General features: G+C 38.4%; 1 protein-coding gene across 3 annotated transcripts in view; it reads right to left on the reverse strand.

Moving 5' to 3' along the window:
• Positions 1–6,110, reverse strand: part of Arhgap20 (Rho GTPase activating protein 20) — a 120,804-nt gene extending 114,694 nt beyond the window's left edge. Inside the window, exon 1 of one of the 3 annotated variants that reach the window (XM_078046968.1) lies at positions 6,023–6,110. Coding sequence is in view for 2 of the 3 variants with exons in the window: in XM_078046966.1 (XP_077903092.1) it covers positions 5,952–6,056 (105 nt within the window). In the remaining variant the exon portion in view is untranslated. Of the gene's footprint in view, positions 1–5,476; positions 5,896–5,951 lie in introns of those variants that run through there. The other 2 variants (XM_078046966.1, XM_078046967.1) reach the window with 2 other exon arrangements.
• Positions 6,111–19,299: the final 13,189 nt, after the last annotated feature.

The following is a 19,299-nucleotide window of genomic DNA, read 5'->3' on the forward strand; positions in this document are numbered from 1 at the left end:
TAAGAACTGTGAAAGAATTCAGACATCTAAGTCATTGATTGAAGTCTATTTCATTTTCTGTAGGTACCATCAGTTTTCTCACTTTTCAGTCCATTGAACATATGCCATTTGTCTTGCAGAATTTTCACCAAATCATAACCTGGGAGAATTCTGAAGTCACAGGGAATTTTAGATAAATACATAAAATAAAGATTACCTTTGATTTTATAAAAACTATGATTTATTCTATTCTAATATATGAATTTTAGAGTTACAAAAAGTTAAATTTTTTTCTTCCATGTTAAAATAAATTATTGTGCTCATATTTTAAGTAAGAAAAATTGGATATAAGAGTGTTTCTTAGACTCAAGATATATAATAAAAAATGCCTATTGAATTGAAAGTTTTAGCTGGGTTTCCCATACACAGGATTTTCCACAGTAGAATTATCTGAGGTACAGGATTCAGAGCATCCACACATAAATTTGAAATATAGTCCTATGTATCTATCTGGGAAATAAGTCAAGCTTTCCAACAGAAAGCAAGGCTGAGGTATCAGCATGGAAATCAGGTCTGGCCAAAAAGCTCTTAAAATACTTTTTGCCTCATACAAAAAATTGAAAAGTAACAGATACCAAGGTGTAAACCTCACAAAGACACCAAAGTAATTATATCAGGGATTGTATCACTGATTGCCACTATTAATCAGTGTTTAATAAACATTTACCTAGTGGCTAAGGCGAATGTTAACAAAACATCTTATGCACCTGATTTAATGCAACTTATTTTGTGAATAACACCAGAGATGGGCTTAGCAGGATACTGGCTGAAGTTCAGGCCTAGTGTTTTTCTCAATACAGAAAAGTAAAACTAAAGCTTATTCACTAGGAGGTTTCACTCAAGCCCCAGTATCAGACACACAGTGGCCCAAGTCAGTTCTTGGGGGTGTTCTATCATGAAGCACTATAAACGATATCGACCCAGAGAATGCAGACAGAAAAGAATGGAGTTTATAACAGCAGCTGCATTTTAAGATGTTAGAACTAACTGGTTTTCTGTCTCTTCCCTATTCCCAAACTCACCTATTTTAACAGTTTTCAATTAATAAGTGAAACCAGAGAGTCAATGTGTTTGAGTCTGCTTTAGTCCAAAGACCAAAATACCTGACAAGAACAACTTAGAGGAGGAAAAGTTTATTTGGAGCTCATGGTTTCCGAGGTCTCAGTCCATACGTGGCTGACTCCATTGCTCTGGGTCCAAGGAAAGGCAGTACCCAAGAAAGGGCCCAAAGAAGAAGGATGCTCAAATCATGGTGGCCAGGAAGCAGAGAAGAGGGGAAGGGGCCACAAGGAAGATGCACATTTCTGGTGCATTCCCCCAGTGACTCACCTCCTTCAGCCATGCCTCATCAGTCTACAATTACTCTCAAGTCTGTCCATTCAAACTAGGATGGATTGATTAGTTACATCTCTCATAATCCGAATTTTACCTCTAAATATTCCTGCATTAACAGGAGCTTCTGGGAGGATAACTCACATCTAAATCATAACATCCTGACACATATCGTCCCATGATTCAAATATGTGCTTCCAGACATTAAAACTGTTCTGCACAAATGTGGTTATCAGAATTATCTGTATGATGCCATTTTATTTAGAATACTGTTTTTTTTGTAATTATCATGTGAATTTATTGTATATTCTTTTGAAGAGCCTCAAATTTTCAATGGAAAATCTTTGTCCTTTGAGGGTGGATTTGATTTTTAGAAATGGTCAAATCCTTTGACAAATATGGCAAGTGATCCAGCCAGTTAACTCTACTTAAGGTTAAAATAAATGTGATTATTAAATAAAGATAGTAACGTCTTATATAGCATCTACACATTAGTACCTCAAACATACCTGTCTTAAGACCTTTGAATTTCCTAAAATCTTTTTATAGCATATTATTTTTTCACTCATAAAATAATTAAGGGTAATTTCAAAAAGGTCTTCTCTTGAATACCCTAATGCAGACTGATCTGGCTCAGCACCCATATTTGTCCACATAAGAGTTTTGTCTATTTCTTTAATAAGTTATTATCATTTATTATTATTTTTTGTACCAGATATTGAACTCAGGGACACTTAACCACTAGGCCATATTCCCAGTACTTTTTTGTATTTTATTTAGAGACAGGTCTTGCTGATTTGCCAAAGGTCTTGCTAAGTTGCTAAGACTGGCTTTGAACTCGAGATCCTCCTGCCTCAGCCTCCCAAGTTGCTAGGAATATAGGTGTATGCCACCACAGCCAGTAATTTTTGTTACTGTTTATCTCTCCTTCTGGATCTGTGCTGTCCAATATAGCAACCATTAAAAAATGGTTATTTAAATTTGAATTAATTACAATTATATAAAATTAAAGGAAAAAAATTAACAAACTAGGTACCACTAAAATGAAAGAAATTCTTTTCTTTGGAAGATGCTATTTGGAGACTGAACGACAAGTCACAAACAGAGAAAACATTTTACAAATCTCATATATGACAAAGGATTTGGAACCAGAATATATCAATTACTCTCAAAACTCAATAATAAAGCTAACAGCAGTTAAAACTGGGCAAAATATTAAAATAAACACTTAACCAAAGATAACATATGGCTAAAGATAAGCACATGATAGATGCTCAAAATCATAGTTATTAAGGAAACACAAATCAAAACCACTGAATACTAATTTATACCCCACTAGCACAACTATAAATAAAAACATAGATGATAACAAGTGTGGGGAAAATGTGGAAAAACCGAACTCCAAAACACTACTCATGAGACTGTGAAATCACTTTGGGGAAAAGCAAACAAACAAAACCTTAACACTGTCTTAGAAGTTAAGTGTATACCTAAAAAATGACCCAGTAATTTTATACTAAGTGTTTACCTCAAACAAAATCAAAGTTCCATGTAGATTTATACATGAACATTCACATTGAACAGTCAAAAACTAGAAATAATGCAAATGATAAATAATAAATAACTAAACACACTTTGGTCTACAGGTTGAATATCTCTGTTTTAAAAATCTGAAATCCAAAATGCTCTAAAATCGGAAAAATTTTGAACACTGATATTAAGCTACAAGTGCAAAGTTCCAGGCTAACCCTCATGTAACAGACTGCAATCAAACCACAGGTGCACTAAAATTATTGTACAAAATTAACCGCGAGCTATGCATATAAACTACACAAAACATAAATGAATTTCATGTTGAGATTTGAGTGCCTTCTCTGAGATATCTCATTATGCATTCTAGGCACTGAGAAGAGAGCCTAAAACAATATAGATAATGTCCCCATCCTAAAGGTTTTCAAAATCTGGTGAGGGGTGCAGGTAACAGATGAGAAAGCAGATAAGAAAATATTAGGCAAAGTGTAATGCTAATGAAGATAAAGCTGAAGGTACAGAGTATGACCAAAGGCAACTTTCTTTTAGATAATCAGAACAGGCCTCTGGAAAACCTAAGATCTAAACATTAAGAGTAAACGACATAAAGACCTGAGGCAGGTACAGAAGAAATAGCAAGGCCTTAAAAATAGGCATGAATGTGATAGCTTTACCTTTGAAAAAGAAGACCCACTTGGTGGAAGAATACACAAATAAGGGAAAGGGGGAAGGCAGGTAAGTGGGAGAAGCAGATGCAGCCAAGAAAAGATTTTTATTGTAAAAGTGATGGAAAACCACTTCAGGATTTTAAGCAGGTGAGCAACATGATAAATTCACATTTAAAAAATATCATTTGTTACTGCTAAATAAAGACTGGATTATGGAAGGACAAGAAAGGTGTTAAGACAATGAGTTTCTGCAAAGGTACAAGTGAGAGATGAAGCAGAAATTCAAGATACATTTCCAGTGACAGTAGCTTTTCTGATGGAGGTTGTTGCAGAGTAAGAAAATGAGTTGAAAATGAATCCTAGATTTTTGGCCTGAACAACTGGGACACAATGCTTTGAATTACAGATACGGGAAAAAATTACAAACAATAAGTGCTAGCATTTAAATAGACCCTTAAGTAGACACTTATATGTCATCATTTACTCAATTTCATATTTATTTTTCCAGCAAACTTGGAGAAGTAGGCACTGAGTTGGTAATATATCAACCCATTATGTTTTATAATGAAGGACACCATCTTGGAGACAGGAGACTATTCTGAGTAAAAGGAACATGGGAAAAAAGGGCACAGCAACCCTTCATTTACTGGACAAGTACTACTTCACAAATGATGAAGCTACTTATAATGCTTGCTCCCTTTACCAGCATGATTAGTTAACCTTGATAAAAAAAAAAGAAAAAGAAAGAAAATTGTTCAGGAATATAAATCAGATTTTTTTCCTAATTCCTTAAGCTTACAAAAATAAACAATGCTTTAAAATCTATATCAATTACTGAACGTTCATTTACCTTCCTAAATGTGCTGCTAACTTGGTACAATTCACACGTGTTTATTTAGATAAGAGTTGATTACACACATGCTCCCTCCATTTCTAAAGAGGAAAAAACGACAAGGACAAACGGCAGTCTCAATACATCAAAGGCTGAGCCGGCACTAAAGCCCATACATCAAGTTCACAGACATCCCTAGATGGCTCTGCAACATGGTCAAGGTCCTTGGGAGCTCACATACACGTCTATACCTGATGTACTCATCTCCCTTCTCTTCAACTGACCTCTGGCCAACCCACCATCCTGATGGGAAGATTTATGAAAGGCCATAAAATCTGAACAAGCAGAGAGCCTATGTAACACGTAACCCCTTCCTGAGTCTCTAGTTATAGCAACGCAATGCCTTAACATTTTTCTTAAGAGCTAGATGATCCCTCTAATCGCAACTTGTTTCCAGAAACGCTGCAAAGGCACCACCATGACAAGGAACGAAAATGGCCAAATATCTGAAGGTCTTGGGCTGCAGAAGGGGGAAGCAGATATCACTAAAAACACCCAAAACAACTCCTGAGAAAGACTAAGCCGCAGCCGGCGGCTCATTGCCCACGTGCACTTGCTCAGCTAACTGTTCCAAAGAAACCTGACCCGGGTCGGAATCCTCCCACCTCTGCGCGCCGCCTTTATGGCAAGGCAACGCTACAAGTTGTTACCCGCAACCCTTCTCCCACCTTTGAAAGAAACGCGCGCTGATCCCACATTCACAGGACACCCCGTCCCTCTCCTGCCTGGCCGGCCCCAACCGCGCGCTGGGAGCTCAGGTCGCAGGCCCGCGCCTCCGCCTTCCACCACAGCCCACCGGGCTCGCACCCAGCCCGGCTCTAGGCCGGGCCAAATTTCCTCGCCCGTAGCTTGGACTGTTAGCATCCTGTTACATCTGCACCTCCAACTCTGACCACCACCCTGGAGCCGGGTATCGCCAAGACCTTGGCGCCCGGCGTGGGAGCACACCCTTCCCCGCTCCGCCGCGCCAGGTGAGGGGCCGAGCCCGCAGCCTCGCAACCCCGCAGCCGCCTACCTTCCTAATCGCCGGCTGTGGCGCCCGGGCAGGCGCCACCGGCCCTGATGACATCAGAGCTGACCCCGCCAAGGCCACCTCGGTGATCCGGTGCCCAGCCCCCGGAGGGAAAGGCGACCCCCAATCCGAGTCGGCGCTCGGGAACCGAGGGAGATGCTGGGCTGCGGTTCCGGCGGCGGATGAAGACGGGGAGGGGGGGCTGCGGTCCGCTGCGAAGGGAGTCAAGACTCTAGATACCGCGAACTGGGGGCTTCGCGGATAACTGGGAGGGGGCGGCAGCGCAGCGCGGCGCCGCGTGAGGGGCTAGCGAAGGCGGGAATGTCTGCGAGAGCGCCGCCGCTGGGAGCCTCGAACGTTAAACGTTAAATCCTCGCGGCGTCCGGCTCGAGCAGAGCGGCGACCCACGCGGAGGGCGCACGCCGGCGTGGGGGCTGCGGCGGCGGCAGGCGCGAGGCCCCCAGCTTAGCCTCCTCACCTTCTTGGTGCCGGGGCCTCCCGCGATTCGTGACACTCCTGTCAGGGAAGAGGAGCGCCCAGGCTGCCCACCTAGAGTCTCCTCCTTGGGGGACATCGCTTCCATGAAGAAAATCTGCAAGCAAATCCCAGCCTAGGAAGAGGCTAATTGGTCATGTCCGCGGCCGGCAGCTGGAGGGGCGACGACGCGCGTGCCGAGGCGCCACCGTTGTGCTCAGGTAGGGAGCCGAGCTCCGGTGAGGGCGGCTCGCCTCCCGTCGGGGCCATGTACCGCAGCCTGCGCGCGGCGCCGCGGGCTGCAGGCGATTACAGCCGCGACCGCCAGTCAGAACCACGGCCCGCCCCGCCTCGGGCCCGCCCCCTCCGCTCAGGGCACAGGAGCCGGGACCGCCCCCCGCCTCCCTCTTCAGGCTTCCGCCCTCCCCTGAGGGCCGGCAGCGCGGGTGCCCGAGTGCATATAATATTAGGGACCAGGCGACTGACAGTATCGGACCTATGCTCCCAGTGTGCCCTGCCCTAAGAAGCTCACCCACTCAGGTCATGCACGAGGGCCTGAAGTGCATAACAGTCGGCTCTCACGCAGCCCTGCCCACTCCCACCCGACCCTTTCCTTTCCTGCGGCGTCTGGGGGGAAAGGCGCCCCTTCAGCGCTTGCATCTGTGGAGCGGTGGCGACCTCAGCCTGAAACAGAGGAGTTGCAGTGATTCCCCGCCCGCTTTCAGCGGACTGCGGAGAACCCCCACCCCCACCCTACGGCCCAGGGCTCGGGATGGGGTTGCACGGCTCAGAGTGCAGCGGCTGTTTAAATTTGGAAGCCCCATGTCATCGCTTGACCTCTTGTGAAGTTCGCAATCGCTAAGGCTAGACTGGTAACACGGCTGGCTTAGGCAGCCGCTGGGCAGCAGCCCTTGCACGTTTACAGCCGCGGTTTCCGCTGTCTGTGGGTGCAGAGATGCGGGCTTTCCGAATGTGAAAGCGCAATTAAGGAAAATGCAGGCAGAGAGGACGTTGAAATCTGGCTTAGCTATTGAGAAGGCTACAATATGTGGAAGTGTTTATCAGATATCTGAGCTGAGAGCATAGTTTCCTGTTAGCCCAAATACTGGCTTTTTCACCCCCTTCCTGCCTGAAGAGTAATCAGAGGAGGGGATTTGGAGCCGACCTGGGTTGAGTTAGTATTGCTGCGCTTCGCAGGACTGGCTGACTGGTGCGGAGGATTCGGTAGGTGGCATTCTTCCCTTGGAGTCAGGACTAGGAAAAAAAAAATCCGGCAGCAGATTAATGAGGGGAAGGATACCACTCTATGATACTACGTGATTGCGGGATTGGTTTGTTTTTATGGTAAGAAGGGAAAAAAGCAAGGTTCCTGCAGGGTTGGGCTGTTATTAGGACAGGTTGTAGAAGAATAGAACTCTGGCGGGCTCTGTTCCAAGCAAGGGATTCTATCCAAAACACACACACACACACACACACACACACACACACACACAAACAGACACACACAACCAGCAACACCACCAACCCCCAGGTTTCTTATTGTGAAAATAATGGAGATACAGTGTTCCAGTTCATTTTAAGCCTTGTCCATATCACATTGTTTAAAGTAGGCTTATATAGGCCTTTATGAATCATGTATATGCACACACATATATGGGATTTATAATGCATATATAACTGGAAACACTCAGTTTTTAAGGGGGACTCTTTGCAGCTGAAACCAGTGTGTAGCTACTGGACTTTGCGTCCACCTAGAGTTTTATCATGAATTTTGCACTGCAGAGAGCCTTGCATTTCCTCTATTTTATGTTTAAATCATCCTTTCATGACTTGTTTGCCTTGTTTAATTCCTATCATGAATGGACATTCCCAATTTTTCAAACTATGCTTCATTTTTTAATTCCAGTAGCACTTATCTCAATATCTAAGGTAACATTATATTTAATGTGTATTCCCTATACCTCAGAGGAATGTAAGCTTCCAGAGAACAGGAATCTTTTGTCCTTTTTTGTCCATTCTTGAATCTTAGCCCTAAAGCTGTATCAGGCAAAATCATTGTTTGTTGTTAAATCAATCAATGGAACACACAACGAATATGGAGAGATCTGGAAGGGCCGGTCTAGAGTTGGTTGTTTCACTCAGAAAGCTCCGTGAATCATAGAATATTTTTGTGTGTGTGACAAATGCCTTGTGCTCCTTCAGAGTATTATTTTTACTACACAAGTGGAAAACTCACTTTCACTTCTTAATTTGGAAGTGCTTTTATTCTGAAATCGGTTAGTTTGGGTTTGCAGAGAAAACCATCTCACCCCTCCCCCATGATGAGTTTTGAGGCAAGTCTCACTTCCTAAAGAAATTTGGGCTACTTCAAATTATCACCAGAATAATGTTTGAGCACAAATTCAATCACATCACTCCCTCTTGCTTCTTATGTTTATAGGATAAATTTCAAATGCCATAGTATGATGTAAAAGGCTGCTCAATAATCTCATCCCCCCAGTTCTTTCTCACTGTCCCTCTCAACTTTTTCTCCTTTTAAGAGCTCACCTTGACTTTTCACATCTTCATGACTTTGAACCTGCTATTCTCATTGTCTCTTATATTTTCATCCCTATTACACTAGTACATAGTGCTTAGAAAATACCCAATAAATATTTGTTGAGGAAATCTTCAGGACTTCAATTAGAAATTACCTCAGAGAAAGTTTTTTTCTTTATTTCAAGGTTAAGTGCATCTCTTTAATTGTAACATAACATTTTGGGGGTGCTTACTTTATACCAGATACTGTCCTAAGCATTATATATCTATGAATTCACTTTTTTTTAAATACCAGAGATGATTGAATTCAGGGGCACCAACCACTGAGCCATTTTGTATTTTACTTAGAGACAGGGTTGAGTTGTTTAAGATTTCACTGAGTTGTTTAGCACCTCACAGTTGCTGAGACTGGCTTTGAACCCAGCCTCTGGGATTCCAGGTGTTCCGCATTAAGCCAGGCTGAATTATTCACTTTTGTCTTTATAATAAACCTATGGGATAGATTCTCTAACACCCCCATTTACAGATGGAAAAACCAATAGCTGGTAATTAATCAAGCCAAACTTGAACCTGAGAAGTCTGCTTCAGAAACTGTATTCTTAATCATTTGGCCAACTGCCTCCTATAAAGTGTATGTTTCCTTCTCCTTATAACTCTACTGTAACTTCTTATAACTATATTATTTTCTGCATTATTTGCCTTAAAATAAAGAATTGTATTTTATTTGTCTCTACTTCTTTATACCAGGAACACAAGTGTGCTCTCAATGACTTTTTTCTTAACCTCTTACATTTGAGTGAATGAATATAATATTAGAAACCACCATCTTCACTTCCATTATTAGGCTGCATAGTTTTAAGGATGATATTCTGATGGGTGAAGAAACAATTTTGGACTAGTACATTAATTCTTTAGACAATGAAACTACTGTGCACTGGAAATGCTGTGTTGTAGAAAAGAGTGATGCCAGAAAACAGAAGTCATGATAAAACAACCAAAGAAGTGTGATGTCCAATACAAGCAGGACACATCTAGAATATTTTGAAACAAACCTTAAAGCAAAGTACTAAGAACAGCAACAGTTAAAAGTTGGGAAACAACACTAGCAGACCTTAGGATAAACTAATCTAATAATGAAACCAATATTTGACCAACCATTGGCTTTTAAATGACAAGATGTTTAACTATAAAAGGAAATGTTCATGCAACCAATTCATTCAATCAATATTTATGTGTAGGACACAGTGCCAGGCAATATAAGTCAGGGCATTATGGGTATACAGAAATAGTCCTTGTAAACCCCAAAATGCACACAGGAACCATCTTCAGTGCTATCCAAATTCCCTAAAACAGACTGCAAATGCAATACCCAACAGATGCCCTAGAGGGTAATTCAGGTATGTTTTTCAATATTTGCACCCTAACTCCCTTAAAAGTCAGAATATTTCACATCTAATTCTTGGTTTTCTTGTGGGGGGGGAGTCAAGAATTGGTAAAACTGGGCTCAACTTCTCTGAAAAAAACAATAGACTAAAACTGAGTCATAGCTATGTTACTTCATTTAATGCTCAAAACAATCCTATGGTGCTGAGGAACTACTAACAGGTAAGGTCATGGAAAGTGAAAAACTAGAAAGAGAGAACGAGAAGAATGAGCAACATCATGTAGGTACGTTAAAAAAAAAAGAAAAAAGCCGACATAATGGTATGTTTCAAGAAGAGAAATAGTTGACAGTGTCTCATGTCGCAAGAGATGAAGCTGGTGAAGATTAAGGTGTAATTTGAATAGGAAAAGTTAAGATTGCTCTTTGAAGAAATTTAGCTGACAATAGGGATAAGAAAGGGCAGTCCCCATGAGAAGAAGGTAGGATCTATTTTATTACTAAAGTAGGAGGTAGATCTGTTAAGGTTGAGGTAGGTGAGAGATGCTAATCTTCACTTATAGAACAAGGCCAGGGGAAGTTATCCATAATGCCAAGAAATAGAAGACTGAAAAACATCTATTAGGAAGTCATTGGTGACCTTATCTAGAATAGCATGAGTGAAATGAGTGGGCTAGGGATTGAGGACAGGGGTAAGAGGTTAGAATGAATGGATACAACTCCCTTGGGAAATATGACAGGAAGCAGAGAAGGTAGCAGTTGCAGGTGGGGAATGAGAAGGATTTGAAGGGAACCCACATGGGTCTAACTATGGATACAATTATGTTTAAATACTGAAGGGAAGGCATTAGGGTGACAGAAATAGAAGATACTGGGACACTGGGTAGTAATGGGATCTCTAGAGCAAAATTCTGCAGAGAATTAGGGGAGGAATCTAAGGACTGAGATTGAAGGGGAGCTGAATGTTCTAAATAGACACTGAAGAATGAGAATAAACAAGGACAAGTGTGTGCACCCTGCAGCCAGGGCATACAACCATGAATTTATAATGGCTGCCTGCACAGCATATGACTTCTCTTTAAGGATTCCAGAAAACAGGCTGGATTCATTCTGGAAGAGGGTTTGCTAAAGCTAAGAGTGATGAAGTTCAATAGGTCAAGAGGGTAGAGACTACTGCAGTAACCTTGGGAGCAGATTTTTACACTTGCCCATCAGAGCACTAATCTCTAGTATATATAAAGAACTCAAAAAGCTAAACACCAAAAAACAAATAACCCAATCAATAAATGGGCCAAGGAACTGAACAGACACTTCTCAGAAGATGATATACAATCAATCAACAAACATATGAAAAAATGTTCAACATCTCTAGCAATTAGAGAAATGAAAACAAAAACTACTCTAAGATACTATCTCACTCCAGTCAGAATGGCAGCTATTAAGAATACAAACAACAATAAGTGTTGGTGAGGGTGGGGGGAAAAGGCACACTCATACATTGCTGGTGGGACTGCAAAATGGTGCTACTAATATGGAAAGCACTATGGAGGTTTCTTGGAAAATTGGGAATGGAATCACTATTTGAACCACCTATCCCATTCCTTGGTTTATACACAAAGGACTTAAAATCTGAAATTACAGGGACACAGCCACATCAATGTTTGTAGCAGCACAATTCATAATAGCTACACTGTGGAACCAACCTAGATGCCCCTCAGTAGATGAATGGCTAAATAAAATATATATACACAATAGAATATTACTCAGCATTAAAAGAGAATAAAACCATGGCATTTGCAGGTAAATGGTGGAGTTATAAAGAAGATAATGCTAAGTGAAGTTAGCCAATCCCAAAAAAACAAATGCCGAATGTTTTCTCTGAAATAAGGAGGCTGATTCATAGTGGAGTTGGGAGGGAGAGCATGGGAAGATTAGACGAATTCTAGATAGGGCAAAGAGGTGGGATGGGAAGGGAGGGGGCATAGGGGTAAAAATGAGGGTAGAATGAGATGAACATCATTATCCTGAGAACATGTATGAAGACATGAATGGTGTGAATATACTTTGTATATAACCAGAGATATGAAAAATTGTGCTTTATATGTGTAATATGAATTGTAATGCATCCTGCTGTCATGTATAACAAATTAGAATTTTTTTTTAAAAAGTAGTCAATATGGTAGACCACATGGGTCCTTCCTTTTTCATTCCTAGAAAATCACTGACTCATCTTTCTCCTGGTTTCCTCCTCAAGGATCTTTATTGTCATATTTCTTTTTTTCCCCATCCCTGAAACACTTAAGAGATTTGCCCTGTCATCATGTTGTGCTTGGACTTTCTGTGATCTTGTCCATATTCCTTGCATGTGATACTAATTGGGTCCTGATTAATTAGTTCCCTGTCTGTATCCCAAATTAATCTAATGAACACCCACATGGACTCACTTATAAGCCTCATAAACACCTCAAACTCAATAGGTCCCAGACTAAATTCATTAATTCCTGTCATCTTCACCCACCTCTACCAGTTCTTTATAACTTCTGCTGTTGTCTACCTATGTAGTTCAAATTAAAAATCCTAGATTTCTCCCACTTTTCAAACCCAGTCCACAGCCTTCCATCCCACCCAGCACAGTCATTCACATACACAGAGGCACGTGGTTGATCACCAAATCTTCTTCACTCTTATCCTGCACACTTGAGATATTTTCCTTTGTCTTCTTTCTCAGCCATGCCCACCAGAAATTTTCTGACTACACTTGACTGAAGAGTTTTCTTTCTCCCTTATACATGACTGGTAGGCATGGAAAATGGTGCAGTTAGTAGTTCCTCAAAAAGTTCAACATAGAATCACTACATGATCCTGGAGAACCACTCTATCTGCACCAAGGAATTGAAAACAGGGACTCAAATATTTATATGCCAATGTTAATAGCAGCATTATTCACAATAGCCCAAAGGGCAAACATCCCAAGTATCTAAACATATGAATGAATAAATAAATGTGATATATCCATACAATATAATATTTGATCATTGTATTAGGGTTCTCTGGAGGAACAGAACCAACAGAAGTATGATTATAAAAAGGGGATTTAATAGATGACTTACATGAAGCAGAAGCTGGATATTTTCCACAATGGTCGTTTGCAGGCTAGAGAGCTGAAGGAACCCATAACTGCACAGTCCAGAAGCTGAAGCCTCAGAACAAGAGGGATCAATGTTCTCAGATTGTCTTCTAGTCTGAGACAGAAGACTTTTGGAAACTCCCTGGAGAATCACTGGCAGAGTCCTCTTTGGAGGAGTAAAGAAACAAGAGGATATTGTGATTGAAGCAGCAATCAAGAACCTGTTCAAGAAGAATAGAGCTTGCATCTGCTGATACTTCTTTGTTCTTCCAACTTTTATTGCATCCAAGCCACCATCCTATTGCAGGTGCTGCCCAGGTTTAGGGAGGGTCTCCCCTTCAATTCACTATCCCACATACCATCCATTCCTAGACACACCCTCATGGACACACCTAGAAATCTCTTAATCCTCACCATCCCTTAATCTAATCAAGTTAACAATTAAAATTACCAGTACAGTAGTAAAAAGAATGAAGTTGATATATGCTACAACATTATTACCCTTGAAAACATTATGCTAAGTGAAATAAGCCAGATTTAAAAGGACAATTATTGAAGTATTCCACTTATATGAAATATCTAGAATAAGCAATTTCATATAGACACGAAGTACATTAAAGGTTACCAGGAATTGAGGGAAGAAGGAATAGTTTAAGGTTAATGGTTTCAGAGTTTCTGTTTGAGGTGATGGAGGGGTTTTTGGAAGTGGAGGTGTTGATGGCTACATATTAATGTGAATATAATTAATGATAATAAATAGTTCACTTAAGATGGGTAAAATTGTAATAAGAATCTTCTTGCCTCTAATCTCACCGTACCATCAGCAATAACACATATTCTTTTTCAAACACCAATCTTATCATGTTTCTCTGTTCCCTGAAAACTTCAGTGGCACTTCCTTACTCTCAGCACTAAATACAAACTCAAGAAGGTCCTAGATCTTCCTGCCTTCATCTCAAGCATGAATCCTTGCTTCTCTCTGACCTACTCTCAACTGTGGTACAGAAGCTGCTCTAAGCAATCTAGGTGATTCACAGAAAGTTTTGTGATTTTTTTTCTCATTTGAGCTGACTTAAGCCTTAATATAAGAAGCTTTTGAAATTATCAAGACCAGATGTGAGGTTTTATTTCTCTTCCCTCAGTCAGAATGTAAAAAAGGGGCATAATATATAAAGAATGTAATGCCAGTTCTAAGAGTGGAAGATTATGCAGTATTGTAGAAAGGAGGTAGGGAAAGGAGAGGAGGAAGATAAGAAGAAAGAATAATAGGGAAGGCTGGAAAAAAGAGTTTGGTGTATGGTTGTGAAGGATCTTGGATTCCATGGTCAAAAATTGGACATTATTCTCTAGGAAAGGTGGGAGAAAGGGAACTGATACCTATTGAGTGCCTGTTTATGTTAGATACACCTAATATACCTCATTTATCCTTCAGTGTTACCAAAGAAGTAGGTATTATTATACTCATTTTAAATATAAAAACAAGTCTCAAAAAAGTTTAGTTACTTTCTGAGATTTCACAAGCAAAAAGCAGAAGATCTAGGATTTGAACCCAGATATGACTGGGTCCCAAACCCAATCAGATCATATTTATAATGTTAATAGTATTATACTATTAATTATAGTGATTACTTATTAGAAATTAACTTTGAAGGGTAGGGAGATAAAGATTTGGGAGGCACTGTCACATACTATCATAATCTTCACAATAATCCCAATTCTTAAATAATAAAGATGAAGAGCATATTACTTAAAAATATTAAGGTACTTTTAAAAGATTGTAGAGTACAGGAGCCAGCATCAAACCAGGACATAAAGCCCATGTTCTTAACCACTAAACTTAATGGTACTATCTTCTTTTTTGTTGTTTATAACTTAGATGTGTTAGATCCATCTTCATGATGTGAGATAAAAATAGATATGACCCTAGACCTTCTACTTAGACAATGCTCAGCTTTCTGGTCAGAGGTTTAGCTTAATCATTTTAAAAATTTATTTTACAAGGCAACTTGATATACAAAAACCAGTTAAAAGCAGGGGGTAATGGGGGGGCACAGGGGGGAGGGGAGGGAGGGAGGGGAGAGGGGATGGATTTTTTTTTCCATCAAAGTTTAGGTTGATCTGTGATCCAGACCAAATTAATGAACTAATCATCAATCATTGTTTATTCTATGGTTCATTCTCTTGTCTGTTCTTCAAGGGAAAGCACAGTCTGTGACACTCCTCCTTCCTGCAAATCACTGTATGTTTCTTTTCATTCTCCTTTGGTTTTTCCTGGATATTTCAATTTACTACATGTTTGTTAGTAGGTCTACATATTTATGTTACAGTCCTCTTGAGAGATAATGTGAAAATAAGCCCATTTAAGTATATTCCTAATTTAATGCTTTCTATCTGCTGCAAAGTTGTTATTGTCTCAGCTGATAAGGTAATTAGAGAACTAACTATGGACTAGCTATGGACATTATTATGTTTAAATACTGATTCTCAAGTATTTTATTTTCTTTGAGGCTATTGTGAATGGGACAATTTTCCTTATTTCTCTTTCAGCTAATTTGTCATTGGTGTATAGGAATGAAGTTGATTTGTGGGTAATGATTTTGAATCCTGCTAATTTGTTGAATTCATTTATGAGTTCTAAAAGCTTTCTGGTGGAGATTTTTGGGACTTCTAAATATAGAATCATGTAGTAGGCAAATAGGGATAGTTTGAGTTCTTCTTTTCCTATTTATATCTTTTTAATTTCTTTCTTTTGTCTAATTGCTCTGGCTAGGGTTTCAAGGACTATGGTGAATAGAAGTGGTGAAAGAGGATATCCCTGTCTTGTTCCTGTTTTTAGAGGAAATGCTTTCAGTTTTTCTCCTTAGAATGATGTTGGCCATGGGTTTAACATATATAGCTTTTACAATGTTGAGGTATGTTCCTACTATCCCTGGTTTTTCTAATATTTTGAGCCTGAATGGATGCTGAATTTTGTCAATTTTTTTTTACTCTATTGGGATAATCACGTGGTTCTTGTCTTTAGGTCTATTGATGTGATGAATTACATTTATTTATTTCTATATGTGGAACCTACCTTGCATCCCTTGTATGAATCCCACTTGATCGTGGTGCACTACCTTTTTAATATGTTTTGATATATGAATTTTGCATCTATGTTCATCAGGTATATTAGTCTGAAGTTTTCATTCCTTAATGTGTCTTTGTCTGGTTTTGGTGTCAGTGTGATACTAGCTTCATAGAATGAATTTGGAAGGGTTCCCTCCTTTGAAGGTCTGGTAGAACTTTGCTGAGATTCCATCTGATTCTGGCCTTTTCTTTGTTGGTAGGCTTTTGATGGTGTCTTCAATTTCATTGTTTGAAATTGATCTATTTAAATTGTCTATGTCCTTCTGATTCAATCTGGGTAGGTCATATGTATAAAAATTTGTTGATGTCTATATGATTTTCTATTTTATTGGAGTATAGATTTTCAAAGTAGTTTCCGATTGTCATCTGTATTTCAGTAGTGTCTGTCATGATATTTCCTTTTAATTATGAATTTTAATGATTTGAATTTTTTCTCTTTTTCTTTGTTAGCTTGATTAAGAGTTCATCAATTTTATATATCTTTTCAAAGAACCAACTTTTTGTTTCTTTGATTTTTGTGAATTTTTTGTTGATTATTTCAATTTCATTGATTTTGCTCTGATATTAATTAGTTCCTGTTTTCTACTTATCTTAATGTTGATTTGTTCTCTCTCTAGAGCTTTGAGATATAATGTTAGGTTATTTATTTTGTGTTTTTCTATTCTTTTAAAGAATGTGCTCAATGCAATGAACTTTCCTCTTAGAACTGCCTTCATAGTGTCTAAGAGATTTTGGTAAGTTGGGTTGCTATTATCATTTACCTCTAGGTATTTTTTTTACATTTCATCCTTGATTTCTTGTACTATCCATTGATCAATCAATAGCATATTATTTAGTCTCCAGGTGTTAGAGTAGCATTTATTTTTTATTTTATAATTGATTTCTAATTTCATTCCATTATAATCTGATAGAATGCAAGGTATTATCTCCACTTCTTTTTTATATTTGCTAAGAGTTGCTTTGATATAGTCTATTTTAGAGAAGGTCTCTTGTGCTGATGAAAAGAAAGCATATTCAGTCATTGATGGATGAAATATTCTATATATGTCTGTTAAATCTAAATTATTAATTGTAATTTTTAGTTCTATAGCTTCTTTATTTAGTTTTGGTTCTGAGGATCTTAGTGCCTTGCTTTTGCTGAGGCTGGCTTTGAACTTGCTATCCTCTTGTCTCAGCCTCCCAAGCCCTTGGGATTACAGGCATGCACCACTTGCCTGGCTTTATTTATTGTTAAGATGAAGTGATGTCCTAGATCCTTACATGCAGAACCAGAAACCAGAAATCCAAGTCTTTACAATTTTAAAATAAAAATTTCTTCCCTTCTGCTTTCCTCTTAAGTTTTCGCTTATCACCACCACCCCCAAAATACTTTCTTTTTCTAGTTTACCAACTTTTGGAGAAAATACATATTTATTGCCTCCACTTTCTCACTGCCATCTTTCCTGCTAACACGAGTTCTCTTCGTGGGCATTATGTAAAATAAATTGGGCATTATGTAAAACTGTGGATGTGTAACCGACGTGATTCTGCAATCTGCATTTGGGGTAAAATTGGGAGTTCATAACCCACTTCAATCTAATGTATGAAATATGATATGTCAAGAGCTTTGTAATGTTGTGAACAACCAATAAAAAAATAAAAAATTTAAAAAAAAATTTTGAAGGTAAAAATAACTCCAGAATTAAACCAAAATGGCATTCTGAAGTCAAGGCAGCAAAGACACATTCTCAAACAATATGATATGGGCAACAAAATTATTTAAAGAATATCTGGACAAATAAATCTAGTCAGTTAAGAAACAAATCAAAATAAAAAGATTTAGGAATATAGAAACCATGACAAAAATACTGGTGGGTGAACACTGAACCAATTTTAAGTATAAAACCAATATGAAACAATTAAGGCATTTTTTTCAATTTGTGTAAATGTGGTTAAATATTAACAATATATAGATAAAAAAGGATTAAGTTTTTTTGAGAGATCCAAGGAGTAGAGAGAAAATAATGACCATTAAAAGTCTTCTTTAAAGCACATTATCTGTGGACAGTGACTAAAATAGATAATTGTGGGGATTTAAAATATCATAGTTTTATGAATATCTGTCTTCCTCAATCCCTACACAGAGAGAATTCTTTAAGCAAATAATGTCTCATGTGAGTAAATATTTTATTTGAATATGGTAATTCCTCTAATTTACTTATACAATTCACGGAAAGTTAAACTAAATTAAAACCATTTCTCTAACCATCTATAAAAACATGTATACATTCAACCACCCATGTAGTTCTATAGAAAATATCCAAAGTTATCTGCTTCTAATACTAATAATAGTGATTTCTAGGTAATGGGGTTTAAAGTGATTTTAAAACTTTTTGTTTTCTGCATTGCTTTATCTCTTATAATTAGGATGTATCATCTTTACAAAAAATAGAGTAATTTTTCTTTAAAATAAATAAATAAAAATAGAAGTTTATCTGAAAAAATGTTAACAGTAATTAATTCTGGGTTTGGAAATCTTTTATTTTCATTTCTCATTTAAGATTTCATTTCTATTTCTAAAAAATGTTAGCAAAAGATTTTTAAAAAAGAAAACATCTTTAGAAGTTCATTTAATTTAAAAATGTTTACAAATAAGCATATTAGTTCTACTCTTTTCTTCAGAATGAAGTTTCAAATGAATTTTTGTCTTAAGTTTCTAAATTCTAATAATAGAATATTTAATAAAAAATTCATAGAATATTTAATAAGAATAATTACAAGGTAGAAAGATGCATTGGGTACTGAAGTGGGAAGGACAATGACCATTTCATAAATCCTTCCATGTGCTTGGCACTGGACTAAGTCCTTTATTCATTTTCTCATTTAGTCTTCATAATAAACCTATGAAATGGGCAGTAGTATTATTTCTGCTTTTAAAAATAAGGATGATGAAATTCTGTGATGTTAAATCACTTGCCAGGTTCCTGTGAGCTAGGATTCTGACGTTATATGACTTTAGAGCTCCTTAAATTCATTCTCTCATTTATCCTCATAATAATTCTGTACTGAGTGTTTCCCCCCACAGATAAAAAAAAACTGAAGTTTTAAAAGTTGAAACAGGGAGGAAGAGGGACAGGAAAAGGGAGTAACTGCAAAATGAAATTGACTAAGTTATGTTATGGATATATATGAATACAGTAC

Source organism: Ictidomys tridecemlineatus, chromosome 4, assembly GCF_052094955.1.
Source record: "Ictidomys tridecemlineatus isolate mIctTri1 chromosome 4, mIctTri1.hap1, whole genome shotgun sequence".
In the NCBI taxonomy this organism is placed as follows: domain Eukaryota; kingdom Metazoa; phylum Chordata; class Mammalia; order Rodentia; family Sciuridae; genus Ictidomys; species Ictidomys tridecemlineatus.